Source organism: Neofelis nebulosa, chromosome 9 (assembly GCF_028018385.1).
Source record: "Neofelis nebulosa isolate mNeoNeb1 chromosome 9, mNeoNeb1.pri, whole genome shotgun sequence".
NCBI lineage: Eukaryota > Metazoa > Chordata > Mammalia > Carnivora > Felidae > Neofelis > Neofelis nebulosa.
Window position 1 is genome coordinate 48,913,437 of NC_080790.1, and position 13,126 is coordinate 48,926,562.

The 13,126-nt window shown below is 39.3% G+C and overlaps 1 protein-coding gene and 1 long non-coding RNA gene across 17 annotated transcripts in view; both read left to right on the forward strand.

The window, feature by feature from the left end:
• Positions 1-306: 306 nt before the first annotated feature.
• Positions 307-13,126, forward strand: part of GCFC2 (GC-rich sequence DNA-binding factor 2) — a 56,879-nt gene continuing 44,059 nt past the window's right edge. For 10 of the 16 annotated variants that reach the window (XR_009248477.1, XR_009248474.1, XR_009248469.1 and 7 more), the window contains exons 1-5: positions 308-665; positions 3,765-3,890; positions 8,175-8,399; positions 9,763-9,860; positions 12,861-12,976. Coding sequence is in view for 7 of the 16 variants with exons in the window: in XM_058683560.1 (XP_058539543.1) it covers positions 395-665; positions 3,765-3,890; positions 8,175-8,399; positions 9,763-9,860; positions 12,861-12,976 (836 nt within the window). In the remaining 9 variants the exon portion in view is untranslated. Of the gene's footprint in view, positions 666-3,764; positions 3,891-8,174; positions 8,400-9,762; positions 9,861-12,860; positions 12,977-13,126 lie in introns of all 16 variants that reach the window. The other 6 variants (XR_009248472.1, XR_009248471.1, XR_009248473.1 and 3 more) reach the window with 3 other exon arrangements.
• Positions 8,402-8,847, forward strand: LOC131484849 (uncharacterized). Its single transcript, XR_009248478.1, has 2 exons — positions 8,402-8,511; positions 8,754-8,847. It is a non-coding gene; the product is annotated as an uncharacterized LOC131484849 (long non-coding RNA).

Genomic DNA, 13,126 nt, shown 5'->3' on the forward strand with positions numbered 1-13,126 from the left:
AGTTCCAGTCTAGGATGTGGGTATTGTGCCTGATTCCTAGACAGGGTTTGCACAAGGAGAGCCTGTGAGTGCTGCCCATCGTGGCGCTCACCGCGAGGAGGCTACGGGACTCTTTCAACCACGTAACACTACAGCACAGCCAAGCCTTGCAAAGAGAACGCTTTGCAAGGCCAGCCCAGGGAACCAGGGCGGCCCTGGGGACCGAACTCGATAGAAAGAGCAAAAGAGGCAGAACACGCATGCGCAGGGCGAAGGCGGAGCGGACGGCGCGCGAAAGGAGCGCGCGCACGCGGCGGCCAGGCCTTATAAGCGGGAGCGCGCACCAGCGTGGACGCCAGAGATCCCGCAGGCGGGTACCGGAAGAGATCGCGCGCGTGGCGCCCGGGCCTCAGCCATGGCTCACAGGCCGAAGAGGACTTTCCGGCAGCGCCGAGCCCACTCCAGCGATAGCGATGACGCCGAGGAGCGGTCTGCTGAACCCGAGGCTCCGGGGGAGCAGGCGGCCCCGGGCCCTCCAGAGGAAGGGCCGCCCAGTGGCGTGGGCCGCGCGGAGGTGACGGACTGGCGTGCTCGGGCCCGGGGCCCTCGCGGTCGTGGCCGAGTGTGGGCAAGCTCCCGGCGCGCCGCGGGGGCGGCTCCGCGCGCTGAAGGCTCCGCCGTCCCAGGTGAGGCTGGGCTGCTGGGGAGCCGACGTGACGCGGGGCGAGGGGCGGGGCTGAGGGAAGAGGCCCTCGGGCTTCTCCGGTGGTTCCCGTGACCGCTCTAACTTCAGCAGTGCTGAATTCCGGCGACCTGGAGCCAGACTGCACGCTTCCCAGCACTTACTCGCCCGCTGCCCGCATCTCCAAGTCGGGCTCCTTGGGGCGACCAGAAAGAATCCTTTGGGGTTTGTGGCTCGTGTGTGTTCGCACCGTCGGGTGAACTCTCCCCAGTTATAGGTTTAGTGCGGTACTTGCTGTTTACGAAGAACCTAAAACTCATAGAATTAAAAAAAAAAAAGAAAAACAAAAAAAACTTTCTGGTACTGTTAGGTGGAAGTTTCATGTACTTTTGGAAACGTCCCCAGTTAGCTTTCTAGAAAACACTTAAGCAGAATAGTACATCAGAAGAATCTAGGTGACAGACTTCGCACGTTTCCTTTGCTTGTTGTATTTTTCATCAGTTATTTGCAGGAACGCAGATTACAACGACGGTGGATGTCACCAGGTAGCACAATGAATTGAAGACGCCGTACCAATAATGGCAGGAACTACAGTGCAGTAGTTTTGAAGTACCTTTGCGTTTTTAAATCTAGAATTTAAGCAGCATTAAGATGTTTACATAAAATGTGTTCCAGTTAGAATTGGAGCTTAATAAGAATGCAGTTTTCAGTTAGTTTTGAGGTTAAAAAAAAATTGTCTCTCCCACGTAACTATTTTACAAAAAACTAGTGAGTGACATTGTTTTCCATTTGCAAATCTTGATACTTCTGCATTCAGCCTTGTGATAGGTTGTTTCATTTGAAATATGAAAAGAAAACCGCAGGTACAGGGTGTAATAGGAATACTTAATAGGCTTTTAGATGATTGAGGGTGCCCTGCTTTGGTGTAACAACAAAGGTCAACAAACAGTACTTTCTTAAAGGTCAGTTTGCAACAAGCAGCTGGAAACAGTTATCTGTCAGGTTTTTTTCCCCAGTCTGTTACATTAAAATCCACTGGTCTGTTTTGCACTTGAATGGAACTTTTGCCCATGCATGATTGGTTACATCATGCACGGACTATGAAAAGCATTGGTTCACAGAGTTTGCAAATGTTGGTACATTTTATGATACAGTATCTCCCCCCAAATCTGTTACTGTTAGTGTGTTACTGCTAATCATCAGTCTTTTAAGTATTGCAAAGATGCTCACGGTGCAGGATATGTTTTCCAAAATTCCAGTTTTGACTTGAAATCTCTAATTCTGGAAGTGATAGGCACAGCTTTACTCATTTCTGAGACAATTTGTCAGGTGTACATGTAGAAATAACTAGAGTTTGTCATTCTTTCAAGTAAAATGGTGTTGCTCCTTGAAGACCGTGGCTAGTTCACCTTGCATCTGCTCACACAAGTGCTTTTCAGTGAGGCAACCATTGTGTTTCAACGTGACCCGGAAGTGCTTTATACACACTGCCATTTTGTTCCACAGAATATTTAAAAGATGTGGACTCAAAGGTCACGATTTAATAAAGTTAGTGACTTTTAACTGCTGCATTGAGGATGGTAAGTCCAACTGGATTTTTTTTTTCCTGGCAATGCATGGTGGTGAAGAATACAATGGCTGCTACTACACATTGCTGTCACTGTCTTGATTTATACTAAGAAGCCAAGAGTTTTACCCCCCTCTGCTATTGCTTCATTATATAAATAGCATCAGATTAAAATGGGCAAATAACATGCTAATATTGTGATGAGAGTAGTTTTGAACTTGCAGACCCTCTGAAAGGGTCCTAGGGACTTCCAGAGGTTGATGAACCATGCTCCGAGAACCACTGCTCTGGTGTTCATCCACTTTGGGAACAGGTAGGGGTTGTCATAAATAGTAGCAAAGAAAAAGGGAATCTGTACTTGTATTCCTTTGTCTTCTAAGTTTTGATCTTACTCCAGATTTTTTTTTTTTTAACTCTACATAGGTCTGTTAGTTGTGGGACATTTTTAAGATAAAGAGTACTGGGGCGCCTGGGTGGCTCAGTTGGTTGAGCGTCCGACTTGGGCTCGGGTCATGATCTCACAGTTCGTGGGTTCGAGCCCTGCATCAGGCTCTGTACTGACAGCTCAGAGCCCAGAGCCTGCTTCCGATTCTGTGTCTCCCTCTCTCTGTGCCCCTCCCCCACTCACACTCTGTCTCTCTCTCCTTCAAAAATAAACATTAAAAAAAATTTTTTTTAAAAAGATAGAGTACTATGTATGTAGTCTTTAAGTTTTAAAATTCATAAAAAATACAAAATAATTGTAAACTGACAAGCCCTTTCTTGTCAATAATACCATGAATTCCTTCACATTTTGTTCATTCAGTTCTCACAACACCGTTATGGGTGTTATCTCTTTATGTTATCTTTGTTTAATACACTGTTTGGCAGACTGTCCTTCCCAAAATCACAGAGTAGAAGCAAAGAGATTCGTGATTTGAGACCACAGTGCTCATTACAGGACTGCTTGCCACCAGCCGTTGAAGTATGGTATAAAGAGAGTCTAAATTCCGGAGTTGAGTGAAATTAGACCGAAAGCCCTCTTCTCCACTTAGTAACTTTGTGACACTGGACATGTTACTTAGCCTCTCTAGTCCCTAATGTCCTCATCAATAATAGCAGGCATTTACTTTACGGAATTGTGAAATTCTACAATTGTGTGAAATAGACCTTGTAAAGCAGATTTCAGTGCCTACCATATAGTAGGTGTACATTAGGTTTTTTTCAACTTCACCACCATTATTTTTCTTTCTTGTTTTAAATGTGCCTTCACTTTTTGTTGTCTTTTTTTTCTGTATGGTTTCCTCTTCTCATTGCATCTTTTAAGAGAATATTTTATTAGATAAGTAGATTGTATAAATAGGGTAAGTCTGTACATGTATTAGATCATCCATTGGTTTCAGAAACAATGGAAATGGAGAAAGATCTGTACATTGCTTCAAATACATGGAGGAAAATTAAAACACTGTACTGTATATATGCTATGTGTTGTGTAGAATTTAGGTTATTGATTACACTATCTTGACTCTTTGTTATATTCAAAAAATGTCCTGTTAGAATTCAGAATGGTTGATCTTTCAACGGATGAAGAGAGTGAAACACATCATTCCCCAGAAAGTAAAGATGATCACAGTTCATCATCCAACAGCTCTAGCTCTCTGGAAGAAGAATTTTCGTCAGTAGGTTGGTAAATATTGTGATTTTGGTTAACTTTATTTCTAATAGTATTTTCTATACCAGTGGTTCTTATTGGTAACACAGCTAACTCTAGTAGAGTATGAGGCAAGTACATCATTACTAATGATTGTCTAAGTGCCAGATTTGACTGCTCTTTTCCATTACATGACATGCCCAAGCTCAGACTGCTTGTAAGAGGCAGAGCCAGGATTCAGACCCAGGCAATCTGCCCCAGAACCTGTGTTCTTAACCAGTGTGCTACACTTGGTGATTAATGCCAATATCTGAAGGGTGGTAAGAATTTGTTAGGATGTTTGGGGTACAGGACATAGCAAATGTAAAACTCTAGGGAAGACAACATAGCATATGCAGAGAACTAAAAATAGTTGTTGGAATGAAAATATTTGGTTGGAGCATAAGATAGAGGAACAACAAAAAATGCAGAGAGACAAATTGGAGTCAGATAATACAGGATTTGGGAGAACTACTGAAAATTTTATGCCAATAAATGGCATGACCATCTTTGTCTTTTAGAAAGATCAGTCCAGTTCAGGGCTTGGTAAATTACCACTTGTGAACCAAATATGATCCATCACCTGCTTTTGCAAATAAGTGTCTGTGGCTGCTTTTGCTCTACAGTGACAGAGTTTAGAAGCTGTACCAGAGACTTGATGGCTCACAAAGCTGAAAATATTTTTCTGGCTTATTACTCAAGCTTAAGGATTTGTAACTTGTTTTGTGCTGTGGACTCTTGTCAGTCTCATAAAGTCTGGGACCCCTTCTGAGAAAATAAAATTATGTAGTTTTATAAAAGAAATAAATTAACTTAAAATGTAATTGTTTAAATGCATTTTTTTTTTATTTTACACATTTTTTTTTAACATTTATTTATTTTTGAGAGACAGAGAGAGACTGAGCATGAGCTGGGGAGGGACAGAGAGAGAGGGAGACACAGAATGCAAAACAGGCTCCAGGCTCTGAGCCGTCAGATCATGACCGGAGCCGAAGTCAGACGCTCAAACGGACTGAACCACCCAGGCGCCCCTAAATGCGTTTTTAAACACTTGCAACATAGTAATAACTGCTTTATCAACATTAAATAACAAGCAGTAGCCCCTGTAATTTTTTTTTCTTAAACAAGTTCACAAGGTACAAAAGTGCTTAATGATGAAACCAGTATTAAGAATTGAAACCTAGTAGATAGGTGAAGCCTTGTCTAGATTCTAGATAGAGGGCTGTCCAATAAAACTTTCTTTGATGATGAAAACGGTCTGTATTTTCATTGTCCAGTACATTAGCCGCTAGCCACATATAGCTGTGGAGCTCTTGAAATGTGGCTGATGCAACTAAGGAACTGGATTTTGAAATTGGATAAATTTAAATGGTCACAGTGCTGCTATAGAAGATGGTAGATTAGGCCTTTTAAGCCAGTAGTTATAAAGTGTTGGTAGCAGTGTCCACCTAAGGACAGAAGACAGTGTTTGCAAATGTGTGGCATAGTTTTTAATCATCATTGTGACTGAGGTATTGTTGGCCTGTAGTGCCCTAGAGACAAGAAATGGTAAGTGTCTATCAGAGTACAGGACAGTACAGCACAGAGAATTTTCCGTTCTGAAATGTGCATTTCAGAAACACTGAGAGTTGAAAACTTGTTCTGTGAGGGATACATTTTTTTTTTCTTCTGGAGAAAATATGAAGGCATGGGAGAAGTTTGGAGATTGGTATGTGGACCAAGGAGTGCATTTATTTTTTTGTTCAGACAGTGGAATTATTAGAATGATCCAGTAGTGAAATATCTGCCTTGATATTGTTGCAGATACAGTGTGTTACTCATGGAGCATGATCTCAATCTCTACTCCTTAGATAAGATGATATATGTGAAAATTATTTAACTTATAAATCTGCATGTTGTTATTATAAAGCAATATGCTAACTTTATTAATTCATTCCATGTCTGGCCAGCGTCTGCTCTGTGGGAACCTTTGAGCTAGATGTTGGTGCCTAGACAAGAGAGGATAATACTCTTGAAATTTTACTTCTTTATTGTAGCTTGAGAGAGGATTAGCTTTATGTACAACCAGTATCTCACTGCTGAGTCCATTCTTGTGACTTATTAAACCCCGCCAAGTCATTTGCAAACATCATTTCCACTTCAAGTATTTCTGTTTTTGTATTCATACACTTGAGTATTTTAGCCTGAGTATATCATCTTAACCCTGATTTTACAATAAGTTTCCCAGAGGGCTGTAAAAATACACTGTTGCTCAGCTCCACCTCAGATCAACTGAATCTGAATCTCTGGGATGGGGAGCTTGGGTACCAGTAGATTATCAAGATCCCCAGGTGATACTAATGTGTAACCAGTATCAAGAAATGCTATATAGCCTGTTGTGAAGGTTTTGAGTCTTAATTCTGTTTTAGGTTATATTACCTGTCCCTCCCAGCTTTAAAGACATGTCTTTTTATCTTCATATCACATTAAGATCATTAAAACAGGGGCAGTGCAGACAAGACAAAATACAGAGGCCCTGTAGCTGATGACTACAGTGCTTCATGATCAACTTTTTTTTTTTTTTTGTTAGTAATTATTCAGCCACTTAAGAATCCCAGTGCAATATGTAATTTTCCCCACGTATTTTAACATTATCCACAAGGAAACTATTAAATGCTTTGGGAGGATGGAGAAACATCTGACCTGCATCATTTCTGTGATCTTAATCTATAAATTAGTATTAGTCTATAAAAAGTAAATCACTTGATTTGATATTCCTTGTTCTTAATGAACATACTGATTTTTAGTGATCACCACTTATCACTTCATAATTCAAGCACTTTTTGTTTTCCTTAGGACCGGTGTCAAGCATTTTGGTCAGTAATTTCTGAATTGTCTCTTTTTTTCTGTTTCAAAAGTTGGAACGTTTTCACGTCTCCAGGCACATGACCTTTTCTATTTCTCAAAGAATTTGGATCATGGGTGCCTCGGTGGCTCAGTCAATTAAACATCTGACTTCAGCTCAGGTCATGAACTTGCAGTTCGTGGGTTCAAGCCCTACATCAGGCTCTGTGCTGACAGCTCAAAGCCTGGAGCCTGCTTTGGACTCTGTGTCTCGCTCGCTCTCTGCCCCTTCCCTGCTCATGCTCTGGGTCTCTTTCCCTTTCTCTCAAAAGTAAACATTAAGAAAAAAAAACTTAAAAAAAAAAAAAAGAATCTGGATCAGTTTGTGGTAAAGTTTAGAACATTTTACTTGAACCTTGGTGGCTTGACATCCCTAATTAACATTTTAAAGTGCTTCAAATAGTGAAAATTTCTTTTCCCATTTTGTTTACCTTAGTATTTTGCTTAAGAAACTGTTCTTTTTCCAGAAAGTTAAGGTAAATTTCAGCTTAGATCATGCATGAAGAAACTTGTTTTGAGTTGGAAGAGTCCACTTTAATGTGGTTTATACTCTATAAAATAACTAAAACTAGGGGCGCCTGGGTGGCTCATTTGGTTGAGCATCGGACTTCGGCCCAGGTCATGATCTCACAGTTGGTGAGTTTGAGTCCCACATCTGTGCTGTCAACACAGCACTTGCTTTGGATCTTCTGTCTCTCTCTCTCTCTCTACTCCACCCATGCGCTCACTCTCTCAAAAGTAAACATGAAAACAAAAAACTAATAAACTAAAGCAAGGCTCTATTAAAAGTTGTCACTTAAATATTCTTCAATGAACCTGATTATTTTCTTTACACTTTTTCACTTATTCATGTGGAAATCACCACAGGACCTTAGAGACTGACTTGGCTGTGTGGTTTTAGTTTCTTTCTCACTCCCTCTATGCATGGATGGTCTGGGGTAGGGCAAGGCATAATACAGCGTCCGTCTTTGTGAGTCTTAACTGGCCGCTCCCCCATCATTCTCACGTCTACAGTTCTCATTGACTCAGCAACTCCATGTTCAGCTCTCTACATCCCTACTCCCCTCACAATCTCAGAGCTTCTGGAAGTGAGAAATACCCCTCAACAAAAAGTCAGCAACAACATCTGATGAATAAGAGAGCTCAAAGATAAAATGAAGTGGTATCAGTATATTTTCTGAAACTTCTAGACTTGGTTAATTTTCTAATTTACATTTAATCTCTATAAAAATAATTTTCTTTCATAATGGATGTAAGTTTTGAGCTGTGTAGTTAGATTCTATCAGAACAGTGAAAAAATTAGAAAAATGTGCCTTTTTATTTTATTTAAATACAGGGAATATGTATTTCTGTTGGTGTTTGGTTTTCAGTGTCTCCTTCTTTGTTTCTTTCAGTAAATATCCCTGATGCAGCTTTTATTCAGGCAGCCCGCAGGAAACGTGAATTGGCCAGGACCCAAGATGACTATATTTCTTTGGATGTAAAACATACCTCTATCATCACTGGGACGAAGAAAAACAGTGATGAAGATCCTGAGAGTGAGCCTGATGACCATGAAAAGAGAATACCGTTTACCCCAAAGCCTCAAACACTTAGACAAAGGATGGCTGATGAAACAAGTACATACTTAATTTATTTACAATATGTGAACATTAAGGGATTTTTCGCTGGAATATACTATCATGATCAAATCTCCGTAAAAACTTAATGTAATGTCTCATATTTTAAAAGGTGTTAGGGGCGCCTGGGTGGCACAGTCGGTTAAGTGTCCGACTTCAGCCAGGTCACGATCTCGCAGTCCGTGAGTTCGAGCCCCGCATCAGGCTCTGGGCTGATGGCTCGGAGCCTGGAGCCTGTTTCCGATTCTGTGTCTCCCTCTCTCTCTGCCCCTCCCCCGTTCATGCTCTGTCTCTCTCTGTCCCAAAAATAAATAAAAAACGTTAAAAAAAAAAAAATTAAAAAAAAAATAAAAGGTGTTAGAAGTTGGTTTTTATTTAATACCAATTTGGTCAATGACATCATAGTCTGTAAAAGATAAATCTATTAAAATACTGTTACCAAACATAATGTGTAATAATATTTAATATTGTCTGACCTCCACTTGATCTTTTTTGACAGATTAAAAAATTGTGCGGTTTTATTTTTGATATTGAAAACTTTCATTATAACCTTTGTAAAGATTTTTTTTTTAACATGGAAGCATATACAGAGATTTTAGGCTTCATTTATTAAAATCTCCCCTGCTCTAATAAAAAATTTCCTCAACCAATAGTCTTTGGATCTCAAAGGACTATTCTCACATTTCTCATTTATAAACAATAATATGTTTTACCAAAATTTTTTCACTTCAAATAATATTTTTTCGGAATGAGACTTTTGGTTCTTTATAACCCAGAAGTTATTTTTCAATATTTAGATTCTCAGGTAGAATTTATAATCTCTGGGAGCACCTGGGTGGCTCAGTAGGTTAAGCATCTGATTCTTGATTTCCGCTCAGGTCATGATCTCGTGGTTCATGAGATCGAGCGCAGAGCCTGCTTGGGATTCTCTGCTTCTCTGTCTGCCCCTCCCCTGCTCGTGTGTGGGCTCTTGCTGTTTCTCAAGATAAATAAGCATTTAAAAAAAAGAATTTATAATCTCTGTTAAGGAATACCAAATGTTTCATTTTTTTTCAAGTTTTTTTTCTCCATATGTGAAACTATGGAAGTGTTTTTAGTGGGACAGTTTGGTGATGAGTACAGATTCCCAGATTCAGGTCTCCACTTCAGCACATTCCTCAGACAAGTTATTATTAAATTCCTGATAGGAGTGTCCTCATTATAAAATAAGGATGATAATAGTGCTTTCTTCCCTGAATTGTGAAGGATAAGTTAACATATGTAAAGCTGCTAAGCCAGCAGCACATTATAAGCCCCCCAAAAATGTTAGCTGATGCTATTAGAATGCAAAAATACCATTCATGATTTTTTTTTTTTCCCCTAGCACCTAGAAATGAAGAAACAAGTGAAGAAAGTCAGGAAGATGAAACTCAAGATATTTGGGAACGGCAGCAGATGAGGAAAGCAGTTAAAATCACAGAGGTAATAATTTTTTTATACCATGTGTATTAATTTTCTGTGGCTGCTATAACAAATTATCACAAATTTGATGGCTTAAAATTGACATTGATTTTCTCACAGTTGTGGAGGCTAGAAATCTGAAAGCAAGGTGTTAGCAGGACTGTGCACCCTTTGAAGACCTAGGGGCAAGAATCTTCTCTTGTCTTTCAAATTCTGGTCACTCTAGGTGTTCCTTGCTTTGTGACTGCATAACCCCTTGCTGTCTCCTTCACATGGCCTTCTTCTCTGTGCTTCTATGTGTCTTTTAAAAGAACACTTAACATTGGATTTAGGGCCCACTTAGATAATGCAGGATGTTCTCATCTTGAGATACTTCGCTGAATTACAAACAGAGAGACTCTTTTTCCAAATACGTCATATTCACAGTTTCTAGGGGTTAGGACATAGACCTATCTTTCGGTCACTGTTCAACTCACTACACCTTATATACCATGTTCTTTTCCCACTAGATTATAAACACCTTCCACATATTATTAGGCCATTTAAGGGGACCATTTTTTTTAATCTTTAGTTTTATGGTGACTGCAACATACGGTAGGTGTGTAAATATAAAGTTTAAACAAATATGTTTAGAGTTAAACTAATAGAAAATAATTGTTCTTGAGCTCAAAAGTCCTGGATTTGGGTTCTGGCTACACCACTGAAATATATGCTCTGTGAGGTCGAGAATTATAAACTATTCAGTGTTTTATCCTTCTGTGCCTAATGTTGTGAGTGGTCAATAAATATTTGTGAAACTTTGAGCAAATTATTTAATTTTCTTTTTTTTTTTTTTTTTTTAATAGTGTTTATTTTTGAGAAAGAGACAGAGTGTGAGCGGGGGAGAGCAGAGAGAAGGGGGGACACAGAATCTGAAGCAGGCTCCAGGCTCTGAGCTGTCAGCACAGAGCTCGATGCAGGGCTTGAACCCAGGAGCCATGAGATCATGACCTGAGCTGAAGTCAGATGCCTAATGAACTGAGCTACCGAGGCTCCCCAAAGTTTCTAAATCTGTTTTTTCTTCAATAAAATGGGAAGATAATGTTACCTACATGAGTAGGTGGCTATAAGTCTCAAAATCATAATGATTTAAAATAAAGTGCTGATACATTACATAAATATCAAGTTATTATTTTTTAATCTGTTTAACAGTAATGCTTTCAGGGGCACCTGAGTGGCTCAGTTGGTTAAGTGTCCGACTTTTGATTTCAGCCCCAGTCATGGTCTCATAGTCATGAGATCTCATGTTGGGTTTCACACTGGACATGGAGCCTGCTTAAGGATTTCTCCCTCTGCCCCTCCCCTGCTTGCACACACACAAGAAACAAAGCAAAAAACAGTGCTTTGAAAGATTATTTGCTCTTCTAAATAAAGTATTGTTAAGATCTCCGTGTTATTAAAACTAAGAAGCTAAGTAAAGGGAAGTCTTTGGTTGTAACAATATTTAGAAATCTCTGACCAGAGAAATGATTTAGAGGGCTATTTTTATAACTATAATAGGTTTAGGTTCCCCCTCCCCTTTTTAGTAAAATCAGTGTAACAACAGCATGAAAAAAAAATACTTGGAGAAAAAAACATGTCACAGTCCTTACTCTGCTCAGGTTTGCATAATTCCTTTTTAAGTATTTGTTTAATTATAGGCATAGTGTATATCAGAAATTCCCAGACTTCCCATTCATGGAACCCACAGTGTCTTTAACTTTATTCTGATGCCCTTAGGCCAAAAGAAGTACTAAAGCAATTCCATTTATTGAGTACTTAGGGCGATAGAACTTAATACTATTTATGTCCTAATAACTCAGTAGTCTTTGGAAAAAATAACACTGATAGATTGAAGAAAAAAAATCTTTTAGTTTCATTTTTAAATAACCACACTTACTAATGAAATGTGTGCACCTCTTGGGCACTGCATGACATCTCAAGATTAGACACTGCCATTCTCCTTTCTAAATTGATTTTCAGTAGGTACTTGCTTTTTATGACATCCACCAAAAACCCACCTTCACTAATAAGACTTCATCAAAGGACTATAGCACAATCTAATGTTGGAGCTATGAACTAGTTAAAACTAGTAGTTCAATAAATGATGAATATGTATTCCCTGAAAATATTTAAAATATTTATATTTAAAATGTATATTTAAGAGCACCTGGGTGGCTCAGTTGGCTAAGCGTCCAACTTCAGCTCAGGTCATGATCTCGCAGTTCGTGGGTTCAAGCCCTGTGTCAGGCTCTGTGCTGACAGCTCAGAGCCTGGAGCCTGCTTTGGATTCTGTGTCTCTTTCTCTCTCTGTTCCTCCCCTGCTCATGCTCTGTCTCTCTCTCTTTCTCAAAAATAAAGATTAAAAAAAAATTTTTTTAAAAAATAAAATGTATATTTAAGATATTTCATAGCATCCCTCTGAGTTCATGTGGATGCCTTGGCATGTAGTTTGGGAACCACAATAGCATACAATTTCAAATTCTGGTTTGTTTGCTTGACATGTTATAAATGTTTTCCCCTGTTTCTATTACACAGTTATAACTAATTTTAAAATTGCATAATATGGGGGGCATCCAGGTGGCTTTTTGGTCAAGGGTCTAACTCTTGATTTCGGCTCAGGTCGTGATCCCGGGGTCATGGCATTGAGCCCCACGTCAGGCTCCTCACTGAGCATGGAACCTGCTTAAGATTCCCTCTGTCTCTCCCTCTGCCCCTCTCCCCACTTGTGCACTCTCTCTTTCTCTCTCTAAAATAAATAATAACCAAAAAGCAAGCTTTTGTGAAAAGTAAGATTTTGTAATTTGCCTCTTGCATGCATATTTAAAGTTCCATATTTTAAAACTGTGAGAATTATAAAAACATTTTATTGTAACTATGAAAAATGTCAAAGGCATGGAATTTTGAGCTGGTGAGACATTGGATACCCAGTCTTCTCTCATGCTGTTGATATTTGTAACATTAATGAGTTTTTTAAAACAATACAAATTTTCATATTTTCAGGGACGAGACTTAGATCTTTCCTACAACAGTGAATCTCAGACAGTGAAGAAGTTTGATACTTCCACTTCATTTCCACCAGTAAATTTAGAAATTATAAAGAAGCAATTAAATACTAGGTAAGTAGTATTGATTTTAAAATAATTTGTCCCAGACATTTAATAGTGAAAAAAGCACTGTTCTTTTTAATTATTAAGTACGAACACTAATATTAAACATATTTGTAGGAAAAAATAGCATCACCTGTGTTACCCCACTAGTACAACTGA